The following is a 26355-nucleotide window of genomic DNA, read 5'->3' as shown; positions in this document are numbered from 1 at the left end:
CAAATTACTGGCATTTGCGCCATTATTTAACACCCCAAAAAAGCATGTCTTAAACAATTTTGAGTTGAAATGGCTATATATAAATTGTTTAATCATTTTTATTTAATTGTTCATATAAATCTTAGATGGAAAATGTAAGCTTAATAAACTTTAACGAAAATCAGAAATATTGCCAAGGCAACTATCTGAAATAAGTTTAAGCTGAAATACAAAAATTACGAAAATTTAAAAATAAATGAAAGATAAATAATAATCAAAATTTTTATTAATAATAGTATATACTGTAAATAATGCTAAAATAATACCACTTGGTACTGGATACTTCTAGTGTGTTTATATTTTTAAGCACAGATGCATGCTGTCCACTGTAGATTAGTCATTCTTGAAGCAGTTTCCAGGACCAATTGCGTATGACATCATCGTTCTTGAATAACTGATTCCTGTTACCCTGTATGACTCCAGAATTAAGTGTCTCATTAAAGGACGATTTTAAATTTGTCTGTCTCTGTACACCCAGTCCCTGTTCATAACGTCTTTTTGTGCCAAAATGGCTGTAAATGCTTCCCTCGCTTTTCTCGTAGATCATTATGTCATGTGGTTAATTCCCGCCTGTAGATGTATGTCTTTAGCTTAGGTGGGGGGGGGGGGGGGGGGGGGGGTTGTGTCATAGACTGACAGGAGCAGACATTTATTACGCCCAAATGCCCTGATCTACTCTAGCGAAATTGAAACTAGCACAGCTAAGTCAAGTGGAACGGAGGGGAGGCAGGAACCAAGAATCTAGAGCAATGGCACGTCGGGGGGAACTTAAAATGAACACACTTGGTGCTGTCATCTCCTCCGAGGGAGTCAATTAAGCAGCACACTCAGTATTTCACACCCCCCGGTACCCGAGCGTGAATGTGTGTTGTTGTGGCACACCTCTCGACGATGTGACAACACACTGGAGAGAACGGCCCATGGTCCAGATACGCATCTGTAATTATGCGCCTTAGAGAATACTCCAGAAAGAGAAGGAGAAGTTTCAACCAAGATATTAAAAAAACATTAAGAGAAAGATTATATGCAGTGGAACAAATGATATTTAATTAGATTCATGTTTCACATGTTTATGGTTGATATGATTTTTAAACCTCAGGCAATACTGTAATTACCTTTTATTGTGTTCGATAGTGTTGGTATGCATGTTTTACTGTCAGCAGTTAATGATATCTGTCTTTCTGCCTCTGTCTCTCTCTCCCTTTAGGAAACTACTGAGCAAATCGCAATAGAAGCGCATGTTGCAATAACATCAGGATGAAGTTCATTGCCGCTCAGTGTCAGCAGGCCTCTTCTGTGCTCCACTGACGATACGCACACCCTCGCTTCCTCAAAGCCCTTAACTTCGGTGTCACTGGGACAGCCTGAAACTCTTCACCCTTGTCTGTTTCATATTCATCACCCATAGCTGGGGAGCCGCTCACCCCAGCTGAAGCATGTCATCAGTGGGCGTGGCACGATCGCGGCGGGAGACGGCCCACTCCTGCCCACGCCGTATATCTGAAACTTGCCTTGTGTGGCTGCTGGGCTTGGCACTTCGCCTGGCGTTGTACTCCTGCCAGAGGGCAGACATCACCGGCGTCAAGTACCCTATGGTCACCACAGGCTATGGGAAGCTTCGGGGCATACGCAAGGAGCTGAACAATGAGATTCTGGGTCCGGTCGAGCAGTACTTGGGCGTCCCCTACGCCACCCCGCCAGTAGGTGAGAGGCGCTTCCAGCCCCCGGAGGCACCAGGCTCCTGGCAGGAGATCCGTAACGCTACCCAGTTTGCACCAGTGTGCCCACAGAACATCCACGGGGTGCTGCCAGAGATCATGCTTCCCGTATGGTTCACCGACAACCTGGATGCTGCTGCGGCTTATGTACAGAACCAGAGCGAGGACTGCCTTTATCTCAACGTCTACGTTCCCACAGAGGATGGTAAGGTTCAGAAGCCCATATAGGTTAATCTGTGGTACATTTGTGTTTCATCCATGTTCATTCTTACTCACTTTAAACATATTTTTACCCACACAAGAAAGCATAGCATGTTCATCCTCCCCGGCTCTGGTGATTGGGAGTGATTGGAAGCCTAATCACCTGTATTCATCTCAAGCTTACTGTAGTGATGTGGGGTACAGAGAGATTACGGGACGTAAAGCATATGATTCAAAATCATTTACAACGATTACATCTTCAAATAAGACAATTTCTTCATAACCCGTTCTCCGGATAACCTTGGGATCCTTCTCTTTTTGTTCTCCTATAAAAGAAGCTAATCTGTTGCTTGTAATCGCATGTAGGGTTAGATTACTTGCGTTTAGTGCAAACAAAATGGTAGTTGCCAGAAATAAAGAGAGCAAGAACTCCTTCAAGCGCAAGAGATATTTAACATGCTCCAGTCAGTGATTGTTACTGAAACTGCACAGGCAACAATCTGAGCATGTGCTAAAGCCTCTGATAAATGGGCCTCGCTGCAGTTTGTAAATGGGTTGTGCAGAGACTGCTGGGTAATGTCTCACTGTGCCAGCTCTCAAAATGGGTTGTCATAGTCATGGGAGTGTGGCAGGCAATGCGTGTTTGTTGGAGAGATGAAAGCTCGTCAATGATGAAACCATATACACAGGAGGTCTTCTAATGCTAATAGCAATTTTGCGTTTTAGCAGCTCTGTGTACTCTTTGAGTGTGTTAATGTGCCTGTCCATTACAGTGAGTCAGTAAATCAGTCTTCCTTAATTTGTAGATATACATTCACTAAGTGCTGTAGATTGCAGTTGGATGATGCATCCATTGCAGGAGCGACTCTAGAATTTTAGTCTTCAAGCAGCTCAAATGACGATGCTTAGAGAAATACTTTTTCCAAGTGATCACAGATTTTAATCTTGCTCTAGCTTTGAAAATAATATAGGTTGTCAGGTTACACTTTATTTCTATTGTCCACTTTAGACATTCAACTAACTCTCATTAGAGTATTATTAGACTGTTAGGTTAGGATTAGTGTTAGGCTTAGTTGAATAAATTGGTAAATAATTAAAGTCAGTAGACTGTTAAAAGACCACCAAAATAAAGTGTTATCAGATATTAAACAGACAGTCTACTCTAATGACTAATAGTTGATATCTAGTTGAAAAGTTACTTAGAGTTCTGTCATGACAACTCTGGGAGTTTTATCATTGTATTATACATGACAACGTTAATGTGTTTGGTCTTGGCAGAATAGATCTGCTACGCTGCTGCTGAGTAGTTGCTACAAGTACTGATAATTGCTACTGCCAATACATCCACAGACATGCTGCTGTGAGCATGTAGGAAATACTGCTGCTGCACATATAACATGTATGAAATAACTCCCATATATAACATACATGAAATCACCCTGTAGCAGATCTATACAGGTGGAGCTGGGGAAGGTGGAGGTTTCTGAAGCGTGCTGCAACTGCTACAGCAAGCACTAGCCAAGTATTTGAATGTTGAACAGCAAGCTCACTGGCTGCTATTAAAGAAACCAATCAGCTGCGCCAATCGGCCTGCGCCATCTAGAGTTTCATGACAGAACACTGTATTTAGTATAGAGTCTAAAATGGACTATTAAAATAAAATGTTACAGATTGTCAAGTATATCTACTGTTAATGAGACCGCATCATTTTTGAAGTCTCCATTTAATCTTATTGCTGTCTAGGAGAAGCAATTGCAACATTAAATATCTCATTTGTGCCTTTTCTTTCCTATGAGCTTTCTTAGCAGTTTTCAGCAGTAGATCCGCATGTAAAAATCATAAATAAGAATGAATGAGATAAATAATTAGGGATTAATCTTAATCTGAGAGAATTTTCACACAGTAAACTTGGAAACATCAAAAAGTCCATGTGTTATTTACACAAGAGTTCAAAGAATCAGCTTCTGTGAACAGAAATAGATTTTTCCCTAATAAGAAATAATAAGCAAATCTGGGCCACATAACAAGAGAAGATTTTATTTTTCATAATTATGAAGATGAATTGCATGTACACACAAGGGAATCTGTGAGTATGTTTTATGTGTATAAGGTTGCAGTATTTTTACAGACAGCAGTGCAGTGGATCTGCAGTATGCATGCAGAGGGATGACTGCATTGAACGTGTGTAAATTTTTCAGACGGGACTTTGATGCTGCCTTTGCAGTGTTAAGATGGGTCTACAACACTAAAAAAACACACAAAAACCCTCTTGTTCACAGCAACCCAGAAAAACAGTTCCTCCACAGTAAGTGATTAATGCTTCTGACATTGTTGTGGAGGTGTACACACTCTCCACACTCATCGCTTCCCATGTTTATGTGTGCCAAGCGCCGCTGCGCTGCTTGTGAGTCTTATCAAAAAATCGTCCAGCACACACTCACTGACGGGGATTCCTACACAGTCACTGAGCTGAGAATCATTCACAGGTTTGGGAGGGATTTAATGTATCTGGACTTGGCGCTTTCACTCCATTTCAGTTTAACATTTGGTAGGTGTTTAGTGTTAATGTTGGTGGGGATGCGAGAGTAGTTTACAGCCAAAGGATTAGAAGGAACTGTAATTATCTCACTTATCTATCCTTCTTGCTCGTTCACTCTCTCTTTCTAAGGCATTTTCAAACTTTTTGAAGAGGCCATAAATATCTTGCAAGGGATCTCCTTCCTAAAGCCCATTTATGCTGTGTTAAAAATTAGTATGCATGATATTATAAACAAAAAAAACGGTTGCCTTTCATTTAGCGTTCTGCTAAAAATATTGGGATTGCTACAATTTCTTAAATTATTTAGAAAATATTTACTCAGCAGGATATTCACTCATTAAATTTTTTAACTCTAATTCGGAGCTGACAATATGCATTGCATAGACAGATAGCTAGATAATCATAAAATTCAAATGACAAGCATCTTCTCACCTCTAATCTTCTCTTGTATTAGAACATAAAAGTGATCACTCTCTCTGTGAATTTGAAATTGAACTAATAAAACAAATCAGCCACAATTAGTTTAGTCGGTTTATGTGATTAATGCTTAATTGGGAATGCTAATTCAATGCTACGTCCAGTTTAACAGCCAATATTGCTTCATTTTTATTGCAATGCTTACAAGGACATATTATATTGATATTCCTAAATATTTCGGGAGAAATTCTCACACAGTTAATTGCGTCTGCTGATAGTACTGTTTATTTGCTCATTCTGCTTACTTTGTTTAGCACCAGATGAGGCGAATGTTTGGTTTGTCAGTCTATTTTTATCCATCTCTTCCCATTTCTGCTATTTCAGCTCAGATCACTTCATGTATAGACATCATTCAAATTTGTTGAATTTATTTAAATTAACTTTAAATTATTAACTCATAATTTTTGATCAATGTGTTGGGCATCATTTCTGCATATTGTTAATTCATTGTTTAAAAATCTAACCAAAAGCCATGACACCATTGCTTACTGGATTCTTTCTAAAAACTTATTTGCATACTGAATTGCATTTGGCCTTGTTTTCTTCTCTTTAAACTGCAGAGACTGCACAGAAGCCACATTATGTGTATTGATTCTAATGCACAGCCGGCAGAAAACAAGACTGGGTGTCACGACAAAGCCAAAGTTTAAGGAGCTTGCAGTGTGGTATTTCATTTACGCAGAACCAAAGAATAAACCTAAATTCACCTAAAAATGTAACAATATTCATTCTCTGCCATACAAGCACTGGTATTTCCTTCAGGCATGTGGCATTTGACTCTGAAAAAACATGACGTACGACTGTGCTTCAGAAGCAGAGTTGGGGCTGCTTCTCGGTCACGTCGGGGGAAATTTGATTTCACCCAGACGTGTTTTGTCAAGCAGATTGAAGCGTAACGCTCACTTCTCTTCATTCAAGGCAGCGCTCCAAATGAAAAAATCCCTTTAATACAATCAATAAGGTGCACAGCTAAACAAAAAGATGGTAACAGTTCAATAGTCAATTGAATCTTGGCAGAATTATATAAATGTAGATTCGCTTAGCGGCACTGCAGGTTGGGAGAATGTTGCATTTGGGGTCTAGTGATGTTGGTGAAGGTTAATAAATAAATAACCAGTTGGTCGACGCTACAGAAGAACTATGGTGTCAATAGCTTTTGATGCAAGAACAAACCTCAAACTAATGCTGCTATTTCTGCCGTCCTAGAAGCCCTTGATCGGGTGAAAATTGGATCAGGATTCTTCTGCAGGGGAACGAGAGATGGAGAGAAAGAAACAGAGAGGCAGCGAGGGAGAGTGTGTGTACATAAGATGCATATGCTCCTATTGTCTTCTCATTCTCCTCTAATTGGCACACGTATATAAGATTTGCTCTATTGTTTGTTTGAAAGGAGAGTTTTCTGCCACTGTGGGTCTGCTGGTAGGGCTGCATGTAATAGAGATGCTGAATTATGGCCCACGCTGATCAATATTCAATCAATGATGCTGGTGATTGATGACCCGGCCGTGACACACAAGCATACACACACTGGCCATGCTCCTCATCACCATTCTAGTGCAGAGTTTTCGAATAAGCAAGCTCAGTATGTGCAAAATATCTTCAAATTATATCCCAATAAATGTCAGGAAATTGGCAGAATCACACAGCAATTTCACAGAGTCAGACTTTCTGATATAATGACAAGGAATCTGTTGTATCTACAGTTAGAGATCAGGTTTCAATTTAAAAACAATCCAGGAAAGACGGAAAAATTGCCAATTAGATCTCTCTAAAGGTGCACTTAGTCATTTTCGATAAAATGATGGACACAGTCACATCAGTAGCCAAATAAAAGCTAAAATAATTCAGTTGTCAAAAGGACATTTTTTTTTTTTTTTTAAATCATGTAAAACAATATTATGGTTGATAATGGTTTATGATAGATTTAAGTTTTGGGCCTTGCTCCAGGAATTTGACTGATGAAAAGATTTATTCCAAAAAAACAACTTTTGTATAGCAAAAACATGAAACTAATATTAAGATCTTCCACTCACATTCATATTAATGTCATTACTGTACAGATGTCTCATGCAAATGTCTTGCTTCTATTTTTATTTTTCTCAGCGACATGGTGAATTTGGATTCTTGTATAGAAATTAATGAAACTCGTAACTCTTATCATGGTGTTTATAAGAATTTAAATCCTTTCTTATATATAAATGAGAAATTGGCCAGTCAGTTTACTCTAGAATGCATTAGCATGCATATTAGCTGGACCAGTGTGAAAATAGACTTTTTTTTTAGCTTATAAAGCTAAATAGGCTATTTGGGTTTTTTTTCAGATTTTATTGTTGGTTATTGAAGCATAATTTTGACAAACGGTTTTGTAAATTTTGGTCTTTCTACACTGTACAGTTACTAGAGAATAGCTGCCTGGGGCTGTTATCAAGATGGCCGCCAAGAGAACTTATTTTGCCTAACAGGGACAGGGATTTTAAGAGAAACAACTGAAACAAAGTTAATGCATAACTGAGAGCAAATCTGGATCAGCCCTCGAAAAAAAAGTGGATGTTTGAATTTGAATGTTATGATAGCTGTAGATAGGCTTGATTCACCTCTACGATGAACCATCAACTCATGCTGTTCACCCACAAACACAGTTTCACAACCATGCAGCTGTTCAGAAAAGCAGAACACACGGTTAAACACACTGCATTCATGCAGCTTCTGAGTGTGTGTGTTCATACAATGTGACATGATCAAATGTGTTTGTATTTGTCTAGTCAGTGGAATGTTTTGAACCCAAGCCCAGGGCAGATCAGATATCAGTTATATTGATGTGTTTGGCCGCAGCCGTGTTGTGTGTGGTGGTTTAAGAGCTGTGACACCGTCCACCTCCCCACAGTGCACAACAGCTGGCAAACCTCTACGATATACACATCTGCATCACGGCACAAACACCCGTATAAACACAATCGCCGGCATACATATGTGCCTAAAGCCACTTTACCGCAAACATATCATGTAGGGTGGCGTGCACACACACATAGAGTAAACAGTCATTTCTTACTGGGACAAGGGTTGTAACCAATGCTGTGGATCATGACAATCCCCTGCAGGCAAATCTCCCATTATACTGTCTCATTGTCTCTCTCTCTCCTATATTTTTCTTTCCCCCCTAAGTACAGTACAGTTCAGCTTCACTTGTTTGCACACTCTGTTTGTTATTGTACCGCCCAAGTCATATTGACCTAAACAAGTTCCGCAAATCAGGTAACAGTGCAAATGTGTAACAAAGTCTTGTGCTGAATGCAATTTGCACTTTTGTGGGTCTTTTTTTCTTTCTTTTTTTTTGGTCAAATCTCACAGAATCTCACATCACCCCAAAATCAAAAGGAAACAATAAGAAATTATTATTATTTTCCATGAAGTAATACAAGCCTATTTAGGACTTTTTTAAGCATTCTGGCATTCAAAATAATAATATCTCTGCCTAAATTGTCATTACCAGAATAAAACTGGATGTTTTACTTGTGAATTGATTGTATTCCTCATAATACTCAAGGGTGATTTATATACACATATACACACACACACACACACACACACACACACAATATACTGTGTGTATATATATATATATATATATATATATATATATATATATATATATATATATATATATATATATATGCTCGGTACTTACAAATTGTAGTCCATTACTGATTCCAAATTACATGACAAAAATTGTACTTAGTAATGTAATCCATTACATTACACATTTAGGTAATATAATCAGACTACTTTTAGATTACTTTTGACCTAACTCAGTTAACACTTTGATTTAAATAAGATAATACTGTAGCATGGTGATATTAAAATGCAAAGAAAATGTATTCCATTCATTAACAACATGAACTAAATTAAACATTACATAATGTCACGGTTTCCCATACTGGAGTTCACGAAGGACGTCGCATTTTAAATAAAAAGCTAATAATTAACTCATAAAAATTTAAAATTAAAATTAATTATTTTAAAATAATATCAATCAAAATAAAATAATTTATTTGTTTACCTCCATGTCATGTAAGCATTTTAGAACATTTTAGGAACATTTAAAAGATGAAAAGGAATTAGTAAGAATCAATTAATTTTGAATAATGTATTGCTATTGTGTGAGTTTATGTAATCATGTAATCAAGAAAAAAGTAAGTGTAGTCTAATCATGAGTATGTAATGTAATGCACTCTAATTATAAGTACATGATGTTGGACTCTGATTACGTAATCCAGATTACATGTAATCAGTTACTACCCAGCACTGAATATTAGGCAAAAAACTTTTCAAAATGATAATAATTAGAATGTTTCTTGAGCAGCAAATCAGCATATTAGAGTGTATTTGTTATTTTTAAAAGCAGTATTATTAAAAATATATATTAAAATTCTGACACTGTAATAGGGGAATGCAAAAAAACCCCAAAAAAACATTGCTTCAAAAAAGAAATACTATTTTTATGTATGTTATGTAGGGGTTTATATATACTACCAGTCAAAAGTTTTTGAACAGTAAGATTTTTTATGTTTTTTTATTAAGAATTCTCTTCTGCTCACCAAGCCTGAATTTGTTATACATACATTGTGAGCATGTACAGCTTTCTGCTTCCTTTCACTTTTATATTATTGTCAGTTTTCATCCCTATGACATTCTTGCCCCCATATATGGCCTGGGTCTCTCCTTCAACCTGTTTTATTGTGCTTCAGGCAAAACGTCTGATGACTAATAGTAATAGCATCTGTTTTCAACCATATGATTTGAGATATCAATTATGTCTGTAGCACAAACGATGAAGGATGCGTCGGTGACACAAACCAAAGTTCAGTGCTTACCGCTAGGGGTTTGTTTTGAATCCACAACCCTAAGAATATGAACAATAGTAGTAGTGTCATTTGCCATAGCACTAACAACATGGTGAAAGGTCTCATTATAGTGAAAGGTCTATTAGAGCCAACAGCTCTACACAGATGCACACCCATATTTTATCTCCAGCTGTGCTCTGTGTGGGAAGGCAGCTGTGTTCTCCTCTAGCCGACTGTGTTAGTCCCTGCCACAGTTCTGCCTCCGCCAAACACCAAGAATCCTCCATTTTTATTACCGGTTCGAAGAGCATTTACCATCCATACTCTTTATTAAAAGCTATATTTCAGAGCACAGCATGATGCAGCAGATGCAGACAGCTCACCAGAGAGAAAGAGCGAACAAGAGATAGATAGAGCGTGACAGGAGAGCGAGAGAAAGAGGAAGAGAAGGATGACACTTGTTTGAGTGGGAGCAGCTGGGAGATAGCTAGCAGTAACTGAAGGTTTATGTCATATAGATATGGACAGTCTTCTTCTCACTCGCCCATGGGCAATGAATGGCAAAGAAACACGGCTCCGCGCACTCATACGCACACACGTGCTGGATGACCTGATTTACAAGGAGCTCTTGGAGACGATTACGACGGTGATTCGTCCCTCTCCTGAAATTTCACTGAAAAACTGCCCATTACATCATGTCACTTGAGGCTGCGCTCACCTCCTTACTGGGTGACTTTAAAAACAACATGAAATGGTATCCGCAACCCATTTCGCTCCTGTAATATGACATTTTTGAGTGAAACAGAAGGTTTAGCGGCAATGGTGATGTAAGGTGGGGCTTGATTGCATCCATCAGGATTTGATTGGATGCTGAAAAGTGGGCTATTACATTACAGCTAATATTTTCCATACTCTCACAGTTTTGTTTACATCCAAGGGTGTCTATATCATAATACATGGAGAAAGCTTGCAGATAGAATTTCCATTTCCATTTTTTTTATAAATTATTTTATTCAGCAAGGACGCATTAAATTGATCAAATGTCACAGTAAATACATTTACATTGTAACAAAAGATTGCTATTTCAAATAAATGCTGTTCTTTTGAACAACAAAGAATCCTGAAAAAAGTTTACAGTTTCCACTCAAATATTAAGCAGCACAACTGTTAACAGTGATAATAATAAGAAATGTTTCTTTAGCATCAAATCAGCATACAACGAAGACTGGAGTAATGATGCATTAATATTTGTATCAATACTGTATTAATATATCACAGTATATTAATAGTAGTTAAAATGCAGCCATAAGAGACATGAGTCTTCTTAAAAATATATATCCCTTGATAAAGATCCATGATCAAGAAGGCGGTTCACCCAGGGCGAGGCTTGGCCATTGCACTCCGGTTGTGCTGACCCCTGCGAATTCCCCAAATGTGGGAATCTCGACTGCATAATTTATGGTAGTGGGGGACTGCGTTCGCGCTCTCCCCTGAAAAAATAAGTGGGAAGTTGTGGCCTAATGGTTAGAGAGTCGGACTCGTAATCGAAAGGTTGCGGGTTCGAGTCTCGGGCTGGCAGGAATTGTAGGTGGGGGGAGTGAATGTCCAGCGCTCTCTCCACCCTCAATACCACGACTGAGGTGCCCTTGAGCAAGGCACCGAACCCACAACTGCTCCCCGGGCGCCGCAGCATAAATGGCTGCCCGCTGCTCCGGGTGTGTGTTCACGGTGTGTGTGTGTGTGTGTGTGTGTGTGTGCGCGCATTTGTTCACTACTCACTGCTGTGTGTGTGCACTTGGATGGGTTAAACGCAGAGCATCAATTTTCGAGTATGGGTCACCATACTTGACAATACGTCACGATCTACCCCAGACCTAAACTTAACAACTACCTTACTATTAATAAGCAGCAAATTAAGAGTTTATTGACGCAAAAGTCATAGTTAATTCACCAAGCCCTTCACTAGAGTCAATGGTGAGCTGTGACGTGCAAGGCAGCAGACTGGAAAATGCAAAAAGTCTATATTTTATGCTTTTAAGATCCTTCAGATCTTTCAAAAAAGAACTGGGTACTGCTAAAACATCTACTGTGATCTTGTATTAAAGTACTTTTGATTTTTATGTTGCTTACAAAAACATTTGTCAAAATAGATGGCTACTTTTTAATGGCTGTCAGTAGAGTGCTGCAAGGATGATGTCATTTTGTAGGTGTAACGGAGGCCAGTGAGTAGGTGCTGTGCAGGTAAACCTCCTTACTCCTCTGATCTCAAGAGGCACGCTAGAAGCCATGGCCTGTTAGAGTGCCTTCCTCCCATTCCGGAGACCGCGGTTTGAACCCCGCCCGGAGTGGGGTGAGAAGGACCACAACATAGGCCAACCAGGAAGTTAGCTTTGGCTTTTGGTTTTCTGTAGAAAATTAGCTTTGTGACCAACAAACTTTCACGATACAGTCACACTTTAGTTTGGGACTAATTCTCACTATTAACTACAACTTTTGCCTCAAACTCCTAATTTGCTGAATCCAACAATGTGTAAGTAATATGCATGCTAATAGGCAGCTAGTTAATAGTGAGACCCTAAACTACCCATTCAATTCAATTCAATTCAATTCAAGTTTATTTGTATAGCGCTTTTTACAATACAAATCGTTGCAAAGCAGCTCTACAGGAATTTAAGTTTCCGCAATATATTTATATATTGCAGAACCTTAATATGTGTAATTTATGGCAAAATTTGGTAATTCTGGATGTTGTCTGAGCATTGGCATCCTCTGAGGTCCTCTGATGGGTTGGCATTATCTTTCCTCAGGTGTTCGGTCATCTCAGATCATTTAAGGGTTGGATGCAGACTGAAGCTTCTGTCATTCCTAGTTACCATGGGATGTTAATCCCGTGACAGAAACAGAGAAACAAATAGAGACATAATTAGCGTAGCTGCTGTTCCATCTAAGCAAAAATTATTTGGTCAACCCAAGCTACAGATACTACCCATGATACTTCCACATCGAGATTATCCAGATTATCCACAGCATCCAAGATTATCCCTAAAATCCAGAAGTAAAAAGATAAAGTTAGGCTATAAACAAACAGTAATGCTTTAGCATAGGGACCGATTCTCACTATTAACTAGTTGCTTACTTAATAGCATATTGGCTGTTTATTAGTATTTATAAAGCACATGCACATAAAGACATATTCTACATCTCTAATCCTACCCAATTCCTAAATTTAACAACTACCTTACTAATTTATTAATGAGCAGCAAATTAGGAGTTTATTGAGGCAAAAGGCATAGTTAATAGTTTGTTAATAGTGAGAATTGGAGCTTAAAATAAAGTGTGACTGAACAAACCATTCCATGGTCGCATGACTTCAATGTCACTATCATTAAGCTTTTGACAAGTCTTTATGTAAAAAAGAATGTGTGAATAGTATGCAAGACCATAAGTATAAACACAAAGAGGCTGTAAATTCGGACTAGTGAGTAGATGAGTTTTCCTGTTCAGAGTGATGATGTTTAGTGTCCCTGACACCCTCCATAGTCCCACAATTTGTGCTTAACTGGTTTGGGAAGAAAATTAAGCGATTAGCATGTCACGCATCAATTTAAATTTGAAGGTGTCCAGACAAATTACTTCCCGAAGGCTTGATGTGTCACGCCTGGTTAGGACACTGTGTTAGTTACTGTATTCTATCCAGCCACTAGTGCAACAAGACATTTCATTGGTCATGTGGTTTGTAATTCCGTAGTGTTGTGCTCATAAGCCCCGCCCACATAAAAATTTCACTGATCAAATTTTCTGAATTCATATCTGAATATTATACATCAAACATGCTTTGATTGACCAAGATTGTGTAGTATTTTTGCTTTAAGAACGAACAGAGAAAATACAGCCGCTGGAAACTGGACATGTCACTTCTGGTTAGGACACAGTGTAAGAGTTAATACAAAACAGAAAGAAAGAAACTGCTGTAGCTATTGTTTAATGGCTCATCTAGAGTCTTTAATGGAGGGGAGATATATATTGAGCACATGACATCAGCCCTTCAAGGCAGATTGCTTTCATGTACTGTTTTTCTAGGTCTGCTCCCCTTGCAGACAGTGAGAGAGAGACAGAGAGATAAAAAAAAACAGAAAGAGAGACAGAGAGAATATACTGAAGACGTCTCTACCCGGCAAGCCTGTCAGAGAGGACAAACATGCTGGTTACACTGGGATGGCGTACTGCCGGGTTTCCTGTCACGCACTCCTGTCAAAAAATACCAAATACACATTCACTCACACACACTTTTTCAGGAAATAAAGTGTTTACTGCACAAACTGTTCGGCGGCTCAAGATGCACGCTGCCATCTCTCAGACTGGGAGTAACGCCACGGAGCCTGGTTTTTCCTTTCTGACTGTCACCGCGCCAGGCGCTCACCAGCCCACGTACCACCCAAGACTCATCCCACGTAAATGATCTTTCCTCCATTTTAAGTCTTCATTATCATGCTTTCCTCTCTACTTCCACACCGACGCCATCTCTCGTGTCTTCTTTCACTTAGAGGGGAATTCTAGGCCTTAGTTTTAAAGCTGGTGCATCGTCTTCAAAGGCCAGCAGGATTAGGTTTCTCGGAAAAGCCTGAGCCCTAATGGAGGCTGTAGACCATATAGTCGGAAGCAGGAACCAGTAAAATAGTGAAAGCTTGATCTCCAAATGCTATAAGTGTTGATAAAGTGCTGACGTTGCTGAGACTTAATCACACACACGCGCGCGCTCGTTCCATACTCCCATCAACCTGTCTCCTGCTCTCCAGCCTTTACTGGAAGAACTGACCTGAGATGGTGAATTGAACTGAAAATCACGTCAGCATTGATCGAGTCTCAAAGCTTAAGTGCAACTCAGGAGATTCAGCTCAGAGGAACATGCGAGAAAGTGCACACACTCGACTATATAAGGAATGTGCATGTGTCTGAATAAAAGTTAGGTGTAGGATTTACTTTGACACAATTTTCCCTCAGAATTGTATATATATAATGTGTATATGTTAGGTGCCACTAGAGGCACAAAGTCGCAAACGCTTGTTGTGCCTTTTTTTCCAATAGGAACCGATAGTCCCACACCAAATTCACACAATAGAGTACAACAGTGACTGTCCACTTTTTCATTAAACTTGGTTATGAAAGTATTTTTCCAATAGATATTTAAAAAAAAAAGCCAAGAGGCAAACCAGCAAGCTAACTTCAAAGCTACAAGGCTGAGTACTGTATTGTGGTAAATAATTACAGTTCCATGAAGCATCATACAATTGAATTAAAAATGATGGATAAATATAGATCTATATGATTGCATTTATTGTGTTTATTGGGAAATTAATTCAAGATTCAAATATTGATTTTTTTTTCTGCAGAATCATGGGTAATGTAGTTTTTACCAGTAATTCTGCTATAAAACATGATTATTTAAAAAGTAAATTAAAATAATGTGGACTGATAGCGTCAATAAAAGCGTATACCATCGATTAACAACCTCGCAGCTCACAGTATGTCTGTTTTTAAAGGTTCATAAGTTATTTTTTAAAAATCAATTCCCCTATGGTGAAAATGAATTGGATTTTTACTACTGAAAACTACTGTTGTGCTATTTTTTTAAGCCAGTGTTTCTGTGTTGAGCTGGTCTGGATACTGAAGCAGACTACATCCGAAATCATGCAGTGTCAAAGCCTCACACTTCAGAATTTTAGCTCAAACAAACGGATCATTTGAAATACTCCTTTCATCATATTATATAGCATGCAAGTGTTATTTGGACTTTGCTCAAAAATCTAAGTACTAATGGTGTGCTTTTACTTATTTCTGCAGTATTAGCTTGGCTTTGGAAAAATGATTACTACACTGAAAATATGACACTTTCCCTTTAAATGTAATTGTGAATGTATGTGCTTCAGGATAAAAAAAACAGGTGAAGAGCATTTGAAGTCATTTGTGAGAATACCATTGTACTGTATATATGTGCATTATGTGTATGTTGGACAGACAGGGTGAGAATTATATGCACAGCAATGAGCAATGACAAATGGGATTATATATTTGTGTGTGTGTGTGTGTGTGTGTGTATGTGTGTGTGGTCTACTGGTGTGGAGAGCCCGTGTAGCAGATAAACGGTAAATAAATGGAGACGATTTCTATCTCGTCTCTTACAGGCCCACCGCCAGTACTGAGAGAGGGGGTAGGGGGTCATACTGATAATACCCATTAATGGCTGTCGCCACACAAACATTTAGCATTTAACCTAGTTAGCGACAGATGCTAATGTGTCTCGCTGCACTAGAGCCTCTCAGCTCCAGTCCTGAAGAAGCCAGTGACAGAACGCTACTGTTGCAATACAAACTAAAGCACCTGCTGATAAATGCTAGGATCTGTTTCAGTGGTTTGAATGAGACCAGAAATGAGAAGAAACTACAGATTAATAACTAGAAGCATTCAGACTTTTACATCAGACCTGACATTCAATACAGTTTTATCCAGCACCTGAATGTCAAAACTATAGCTGCATGCTAACTATAGTTTACATAATATCATTGTTTCAATAAAGTTGTTTATAAAAATGGTGTTGTTTTTTGAGGGTATGATTAGAATATTATGTACTGTACCAGACTTTTAGTATGGTATTTCAAAGCAGTACAAAGAATTCCATGGTAATACAGTACCATAATAATCATCTAAAATTATGGTATACTTATATAACCAATATATTATGGTATTTTTATTATATAATAACATAAAATTTTATAACATATTTGTATTTAGTCATTTTAAAAAATAATAATAAAAATTAATAATTTATGTTTTATTTATACTAATTTTGTTATGTTTGGTGTATTTTTGTTATGTATTAATGTTTTATGTTTTTATATTATGATATAGTTTTCATTCATTTTTATTTTTTCAGATTATTTATTTCATTTCTAATTTTTTACATATGAGAATTGGGCCTTTTTAAGTTTACATATTTCGTCTAATATTTTATTTCAGTTGCTGCAAATTATTTTTAATAGTTTTACTCTAACAATACTGATGGTAACATCCAAAAACCAGGTTGCATCATGTATTATCTATACAAAATATATATAGTCTATAATAAAGTATATAATAAAAACTTCTTGTAACATTAATTTGGTGAAATTTATGGCTACCGTGGTTACTTTTGTTTCTGAACAAAAAGATAGAAAGGAGTCATAGTCGAGTTTATTGTAATTTTTTCACATTTCGAATGTATTCCACTTCATGTTTTTGTCTATTGCTCTGCAATGTGAAAAAGAGACAGTAAACCTGATTTGGCTTGAAATTCCACTTTGCACAAGATACTGATATTGTTTGTACGTTTGAATGGATAAAATGTTCATTTATAGCTATTAATGTTTGTCCTTGGCAGATGCTTTCTTAAGAGCATTACACAAGACATTTGTTTATTTGTAAGACAGGAAAAGAGAGATCACAGTTTCAGCAGTCTTATCCTGTGAGGGGGAGTTACTGTCCCACAGGACATTAAGTCGGAGGACTCCTGAGGGCCGTTGCACTAAACGCAGCTTTGCTACAGTGTTTCCACATGTCTCATCACTTTCTCTCTCTGGGCACAAAGAAAGATGGCTGGATATTTGTCACTGAAAGCCTGGCATATAACAAACGAGTGAGTGTGGATGGAAAACTGTGGAAGAAAAGTGACAACATTGTAGCTGCTAGTGGGGATGTTAGCAAGTGTCACACCACCATCAGTTTCTCTCTCTCTTTCTCTTTCTATGAGTTCGTTGTCTGTTTTGCTCTCCTGCTTTGGCTGCTGTTTTTGATTCTTCTTTTAAATTGGGACACATGATCTCTTGCTAGTTTGTCATTTTTCTTGTTTTGCTGTTTTGGAATTTTTTGCTCTTTTTGTTTCAGCGCAGTAAAATCTTTTTGAATTTTGTCTTTTCTCTTCCCCCCCTTTTTGTCTTAACCCCAGGTCCGCTCACAAAAAAACACGATGAGTCTTCGATGAACAGACCGAGGGACGAAGGTATTTTTCTTGCATGTTTTTCCCTTTTTGTCTTGTTTTTCAGACTCTTTTTTGGAGGGGGGTGTGGGGGGCAGTTGTAATGTGTGCCATTATTTCTCTTGATTATTTTGTCTTGTATGTTTTTGCATTTTGCTTCTAGCTCAACTAGCCACAGGCACAAACATGTACATATGTTCAAGCGTACATGCACTAATTCATGCACTGCTGATGTTGTCATTTGTGCTGCATATATTTTGAATCTCTTCCCAAAACAAATGATTCTTACATCATTTCATTACAACAGGCTTTTATTTTAGGAATAATCTACGGTCGACGGTTATTAAGATTTCATTATGCGTTTGTGTCCTTTTTGATGAATGGCTAAGGATTAGCCAGAAATCATTAAACTACAAATCCCATCAGCCCCCTGTGATTTAGTGCAATCTCATTGGCTGACATGCATCTGGCTGAGAATGCAGTAGAGTAGCTAATGCAGTAAGTCTCCAAAAGACAACAGAATCAGAATCAGAATCAGAATCAGAATGAGCTTTATTGGCCAAGTATGTTTACACATACAAGGAATTTGCTGTAGTGACAGAAGCTCCACAGTGCAACAGAGACAGCAACAGGACAGGACACAGATAATAAAATAATAATATACAAATATCAAAATAGGCAATGTACAAAGCAGCAAAAACACAATATATAATATAGACAACTATTTATGTACAGGTCAAGTATGTGCAAATTAGAAATGAGAAATAAAAATAAAATAAGTGAGTGTGGTGAATGGATAATGTATTATAGTTGTGTGTTCCACGTTTATTGTTGAGTGTTCATGAGATGGATTGCCTGAGGGAAGAAGCTGTTCCTGTGTCTGGTCGTTCTGGTTCTCAGAGCTCGGTAACGTCAACCAGACGGTAACAGTTCAAAGAGGGAGTGTGCTGGATGTGAGGGGTCCAAAGATTTTACCAGCCCTTTTGCTCACTCAGGATAAGTACAGCTCTTGGAGAGTAGGGAGGGTTGTACCAATGATTTTCTCAGCAGTCCGGACTACTCTCCGTAGTCTTCTGAGGTCAGATTTGGTAGCTGAGCTGAACCAGACAGTTATTGAAGTGCAGAGGATAGATTCAATGATGGCGTAGTAGAATTGTTTCAGCAGTATATCCCACTTCATGAATATCCCACTTATATATGAATATATGAATATCCCACTTCAGGTCTGGGAGATGGTGGTGCCCAGGAATCTGAATGACTCCACTGCAGTCACAGTGCTGTTCATGATGGTGAGTGGGGGGAGAGCAGGGGGGTTTCTCCTGAACGCCACAATCATCTCCACAGTTTTGAGCGTGTTGAGCTCCAGGTTGTTAAGACTGCACCAGACAGCCAGCTCCTTAACCTCCTGTCTGTAAGCAGACTCGTCACCATCCTGGATGAGGCCGATCAGTGTGTTGTCATCTGCAAACTTCAGGAGCTTGACAGAGGGGTCTTTAGATGTGCAGTCGTTGGTGTAGAGGGAGAAGAGCAGTGGGGAGAGTACGCAGCCCTGAGGAGCTCCAGTGCTGATGGTACGAGTGCTGGATGTGAATTTACCAAGCTTTACTAGCTGCTGTCTGTCTGTCAGGAAGCTGGTGATCCACTGACAGACGGAGGTGGGGACGGAGAGCTGGGTTAGTTTATTCTGAAGAGTTTCCGTGATGATGGTGTTAAAAGCGGAGCTGAAGTCCACAAACAGGATCCTCACATAAGTCCCTGGTCTGTCCAGATGCTGCAGGGTGAAGTGCAGTCCCATGTTGACTGCATCATCCACAGACCTGTTTGCTCTGTAGGCAAACTGCAGGGGGTCCAGTAAGGGTCCGGTGATGTCAGATAAGCCAAAACCAGTCTTTCAAATGATTTCATGGCTACAGACGTTAGGGCCACAGGTCTGTAGTCATTACGTCCAGTAATTTTGGGTTTCTTTGGGACGTGGATGATGGTGGAGCGTTTGAAGCATGAGGGGACTTCGCACAGCTCCAGTGATCTGTTGAAGATCTGTGTGAAGATGGGGGCCAGCTGGACAGCACAGATTTTTAGGCAGGCTGGTGACACACCGTCTGGGCCTGGTGCTTTCCTTCTTTTGTTCTTCCTGAAGACCTGGCACACATGATTTGAATTGTAGGTGTGGGGGAGAGGAGAGTTGCTGGAGGTGTTAATGGTTGTGTGTTCGGGGCGGGTGTGGGGTGATTTTTCAAAACGACAATAAAACTTTTTCAAGTCGTCTGCCAGGTGTTGATTCTCCAGAGTGCTGGGGGATGGTGTCTTGTAACTGGTGATATCCTGCATTCCTATCCACATTGAAGCAGGATCACTGGAAGATAATTTTTTCCTTAGCTTGTCAGAATAATTCCTCTTTGCCACTCTGATCTCCTTTCCCTGTGTGTATTTGGTCTGTTTATACAAGACTTTATCCCCCTTTCTGTAAGCACGTTCTTTGGCCTGACAGAGCTGTCTGAGTTTTGCAGTGAACCATGGTTTGTCATTGTTATAGATTAGATGAGTCCTGTTAGGAATGCACATATCCTCACAAAAACTGATATAAGATGTTACAGTCTCTGTGAGCTCTTCCAGATCGGTGGCAGCAGCTTCAAAAACAGTCCAATCAGTGAGGTCGAAACAGGCTTGTAAGTCCCGCTATGTTTCATTAGTCCATCTTTTAACAGTTCTTAATACAGTCTTTGCAGATTTAAGTTGCTGCCTGTAGGATGGAATAAGATTAACCAAACAGTGATCAGAGAGTCCTAAAGCTGCTCGTGGAATGAGTGATATGCGTCCTTTATTGTTGTGTAACAGTGATCCAATATATTACTGTCTCTGGTGGGGCATGTGATGTGCTGTCTGTATTTTGGCAGTTCGCGGGAGAGATTTGCTTTATTAAAGTCCCCGAGAATGATTAAAACAGAGTCCGGGTGTTGTTGCTCACTCTCTGTGATCAGATCAGCAAGTTTCTGTAAAGCTGTGCTCACGTGCGCTTGCGGTGGAATGTAGACACTCACGAGAATGAACGAGCAGAACTCCCGCGGCGAATAGAACGGCTTGCAATTAATGAAGAGCGTTTCTAGATCTGAACAGCACATCTTCTTTAACACAGTTACATCTGTACACCACCTCTCATTGATGTAAAAGCACGTCCCACCACCGCGCGATTTCCCTGTTGATTCTGCGTCGGGATCTGCTCTAATCAGCTGGAAGTTTGCCAGATGTAGGACGCTGTCTGGTATGTCAAGTCAAGTCACCTTTATTTATATAGCGCTTTTAACAATGTAAATTGTGTCAAAGCAACTGCACAATATCAAAATCAAAATCCTCTGGCCAACAAACCAGCAGTTCAATTTAACTGCAGCAAAGTCAGATTGTAAGGTCTCAACTAGTTCCAGTGGTCATTTGGTAATTCTGTATGTTGTCTGAGCGTTGGCATCCTCTTAGGTCCTCTGAGGGGTTGGCATTATCTTTTCTCAGGTGTTCGGTCATCTCAGATCATTTAGGGGTTGGATCCAGACTGAAGCTTCTGTCATTCCTAATTACCACGGGATGTTAATCCCGTGGCAGAAACAGAGACAAATAGAGACATAATTAGCGTAGCTGCTGTTCCATCTAAGCAAAAATGATTTGTTCAACCCAAGCTAAAGAATAATAATAATGTACATTTGATCAGATATACTACAGTACAAGATTATAAAATGCATTATGTGAATGCTTGGCTAAAGAGATGTGTCTTTAATCTAGATTTAAACATATGTCGCCATTTAGCCAGGTTTCCGTGAAACACAGGGCAGCAGAGTTAGAAAAATCCTTATTTGTCCGGGAGAGCAGGAGGAGTTTGTCCGTTTTGTTGAGTAGAGAGCGGAGATTCGCCAGATGGATGCTAGGCAACGCCGTTCGAAATCCGCGCTGACGAAGCTTCACGAGCACTCCGGCTCTCTTCCCCCGTCTGCGCCTCTTGTAGCGTTTGACCAGAGCTACGGCTCCGCCAACTACAATGTCCAGCAAAACGTCCTAAAAATCAAAAATCCGGTAAAAGATTTTGTGGTGTGTTCTGCCGACTGTTCAGCAGGTCATCCCTGGTAAAACTGATCGTATTTGAAAAACAAAAAACAGGAAAAACAATACAAACACTGGAGAGCAACGCACAATAGCTGTCATCCTTTTCCAGGCCTGATTTATTGCATTTAGGAGCAGAGAAAAATATACTCTGAATGTTCTAATAGTATTTAAAATTACTTAGTATTATATCTTAATATTTCCTAATAAAAAAATCTAAATAATTGCACTAGTCTTAGTGCTCCGATTTTAATGAGGGGAAAGTTGCTGACTAGCTCTTGTTGTGTAAATGTGTGTGTTTACAGCATATACTGTTGTGTCTGAGCACATTTGTGTGTGTTTGTGTATGTGGGTGTCCTTGCAAATGTGTGTGTGTGCATGTTGTTCACTCCATGTAACACTCTTTCACAGTTTCCACTAAATGTGTGTTTCTGTGTTGTGTTCAAAAACAAAAATCTGGCAGCTGTGGTTGCCAGAAATTGACAGCATTTGGTGTCTGTATATTTTGCCGTTTATGACAGTAGGCTATATATATATATATATATATATATATATATATATATATATATATATATATATATATATATATATATATATATATATTAATTTGGCAACCCATAGGAAGTACTTAAATCTGCTTTGTACTAAATATATTGATGTTCTTTATAATAATACATTTGGTCAAAGTAGGTCACATGATCGCGATGAGTTCATACAAATCAGCCTTAACATGAACCACAAACATGCATTCTCTAGTGAAAACTAAATATACTAAAATGTATTTGAAATACATTTATTTCATGCTAAGTATACGACAAATACATTTTACATATTTATGTGATTAATAAAAATACTCAATACTCAATATAATACAATGCAATTGTACTTGTGGTATACTAAACTGGTATGGTAAGTTACTAAAAAAAAGTAATATTTCTTTTGATTTCTTTTAATATCTATGTACATATGTTAAATTTGATGTTGTTTTAGTTCATTTAAAAATGTATACCCTAGTAAAAAAGTTATATATTTCAAATACATTAATTTCATACTAAGTATAGTTCAAATCTTTTAACATACTTGTATTTACCAGAGGTGGGGACAAGTCACACATGGTCAAGTCCAAGCAAGTCTCAAGTCTTAACCATCAAGTCTCGAGTCAAGTCTCAAGTCACAGTTCAGACAAATCAAGCAAGTCAAGTCAAGTCAAGGGTTCACCCTAAGCAAGTCAAGTCGAGTCGTGATAAGTTTCAAGTCAAGTCAAGTCACAGTACTAAAATAAATAGAGGTTAATTTTTTCGTTACATATTTATTTTTGCACAGAAAAGATTAACTTGTATATTATGTATCTTATTCATTATATATTTGCTATATATGAATTATATGCATATGTGTGCTACATTCATATCTGAAAATAAAATTGTGTTGCTTACACAAAACTTTTAAAATCCAATCTAAGATGTATAATCCAATCTGTCTAATTCAGTTTAATTGAAACTGTCTAAAATGTGTTGCATTTACAGAAAATAAGGTTTGCCAAGATGTTAGCACTAAGCTATATATATATATATATATATATAGGCTATATATAATTTTTTTATATGAAGGCCGTAAAACATGCGCTGTCCATTATAGGGCATCGTATAGGTAATTTATCCACTCTTTTACATCTAGTGATGGGAATCTCAGATCATTTTACTGACGCGCATCTTTGAATCTCGTTAATCAAAATGAACGGATCTTTTTTCGAGTCATTTATTTCATTTCAGCAGAATGTTAATAGCCCATTCACGAAGAAGTTATGACGCTTAATCGTCATCTCTGCGATGGACACGTAAAATACATGTTTCATACGGATTATATAATCTGAGAATATTTGTTTTCTATTTGAACTGGTTCATTATAAAAACATTTCACGTTCTATATATTTATCCTGTTTGGTTTATTTTCATTATTTTACAGTGCACAACATTTTGTTGTTATTGTGAGTGTACACACACACACACAAAGTAGACACTTAACAGATTCGAACGATGTAATTATTCTTGTCTGTATGTCCAAAAAAAAAACTTTTTAAGTGCAAGTGATCACCAGCGCCTCCATGTTAGCCTGTCATGCAGTATAAGCGCACTGCTATTCAGCTTCCACACGCAGTCCACACAAACACTTGAAAATGCGCACATTTAATACTGAATTATAGCCTACGTTACATGCCCGCTCATTTTAAGATGCCCCTCAACATTAAAATTCAGGCTACGCCACTGTTATAGTCAAATTCCCCACATCTACAAGATCATATCAATGATGATAACGATCACATCTAATAAGAAAAAATAAAACATAATATGCAACCAAGGCCAAATTATGACAAACATAAATTATTGATTAATTAGATTAATCGTTACTGACTAAAAAGAAATTACTTTCCTTGTGGTTCTTGAAACGTCGGATGAAATTTGACGTTGTGGTTGTCGTGTCGGATATTCTTGCGTTGCATACTCTGCATCTGGCAAACCATTTTTTATTTTTTATTGGCACGGTCCAGTTCAAAGTCCTTATAGCCAAACGAGACTATTTGTGGAGCTTGACTACTGTTTGGCGCAGTTTCAATTGTGCAGCGTTAAAGGCACAGGCGCTGATTGGTGCTGACGTCACAATAGTTAATTTTTAAAACTAATTTTATTGCTGTTTGTTTATTATAAATTCAAGTCATTGTCGAGTCTTCCACTTCAAGTCAAGTCACTTGCTCTCAAGTCAAAGTGAAGTCAAGTCATTTTCATACTTTAATCAAGCAAGTCGCAAGTCCTGAAAATTGTGACTCGAGTCAGACTCGAGTCAAGTCATGTGACTCGAGTCCCCCACCTCTGGTATTTACTGACATATTTCTTGAGACTTACTGATATAAAAACTTTATAAAAGTATTAGGCCTAAAATGTGTTTTAATGTCACTATTGATGAGGTTTGCATGAACTTTGAAAAATATCACTCTTTAAATGCAAGATATTTAAAGTGTACCTACAGTTTACTTGCAACAGTTCCACTTTAACAATCAAATATACTCCAGTATATCTTTAATTGGACTTCAGCACTACTTCTTCACAATTAAAATGCATTAATTGTTCGATGTCTGAGGCTGAGACTACTTAATCCCTGACATATATATGACCCTGGACCACAAAACTAGTCAGAAGCTTCACTTTTTTGAAATTGAGATTTATACATCATATGAAAGCTGAATAAATAAGCTTTCCATTGATGTATGGTTTGTTTGGATAGAACAATATTTGGCTGAGATGCAACTATTTGAAAATCTGGAATCTGAGGGTGCAAAAAAATCTAAATATTAAGTTTTGATATATTTACAGTAGGAAGTTTACAAAATATCTTCATGGAACAACATCTTTACTTACTATATCCTAATAATTTTTGGCATAAAAGAAAAATCAATCATTTTGACCCATACAATGTATTTTGTGGCTATTGCTACAGATATGTGCCAGTTTTGTGGTCCAGGGTCACATCTTTTCTCACAAGAGATTTCATTAGAGAAGGAACAACGTCCATTTAATAAGCAAATGAGTCTTTTGACCCTTTGATTCCTTTCACAAAACCTTTCGGAATAAATTGTTCATGAATAAACTTAATAAATTAATAAATTGTTCATGAATAAATTTAATAAACTGAATAAATGCACTAAACAGAGCAAAATTTCTTCTTTTGCATTCCACAGAAGAAAGAAAGTCATACATATCTGAAACGGCACTATTTCTATTAAATATTTTTGTAATTTTAGCAGATATATATCCCTTATCATGTATATATGGATAGGTTTTTATATCATATACAGTGGTGTGAAAAAGTGTTGGCCCCCTTACTGATTTTTTATTTTATTGCATGTTTGTCACACGTTAATGTTTCAGATCATCAAACAAATTTAAATATCAATCAAAGACAACACAAGTAAACACAACATGCAGTTTTTAATTGAAGGGTTTTTTTATGAAGGGAAAACAAAATCCAAACCCACATGGCCCTGTGTGAAAAAGTGCTTGCACCGCCCCCCTTCCCAGTTAAAACATAACTGTGGTTTATCACACCTGAGTTCAGTTTCTCTAGCCACACCCAGACCTGATTAATGCCACACCTGTTCGCAATCAACAAATCACTTAAATAGGACCTGCCTGACAAAGTGAAGTAGACCAAAAGATCCTCAAAAGCTACACATCATGTTGAGATCCAAAGAAATTCAGGAGCAAATGAGAAACAAAGTAATTGAGATGTATCAGTCTGGAAAAGGTTATAAAGCCATTTCTAAAGCTTTTGGACTCCAGCGAACCACAGTGAGAGCCATTATCCACGAAAACATGGAACAGTGGTGAACCTTCCCAGGAGTGGCCGGCTGACCAAAATTACCCCAAGAGCGCAGCGGCGATTCATCCAAGAGGTCAC

The 26355-nt window shown here is 38.1% G+C and overlaps 1 protein-coding gene across 1 annotated transcript in view; it reads left to right on the top strand.

Moving 5' to 3' along the window:
* Positions 1-1475: 1475 nt before the first annotated feature.
* The window catches only part of LOC306865853 (neuroligin-2-like), a gene marked incomplete at both ends in the record, with an annotated part of 51525 nt that continues 26645 nt past the window's right edge, over positions 1476-26355 (top strand). Inside the window, one exon of the mRNA XM_079410679.1 lies at positions 1476-1962. Coding sequence (XP_079266805.1) covers positions 1476-1962 — 487 coding nt within the window. The remainder of the gene's footprint in view (positions 1963-26355) is intronic.

Source organism: Barbus barbus (genome assembly GCF_936440315.1).
Source record: "Barbus barbus genome assembly, chromosome: 47".
Lineage (NCBI taxonomy): Eukaryota > Metazoa > Chordata > Actinopteri > Cypriniformes > Cyprinidae > Barbus > Barbus barbus.
This window is presented reverse-complemented; position numbering and strand designations above follow the sequence as displayed.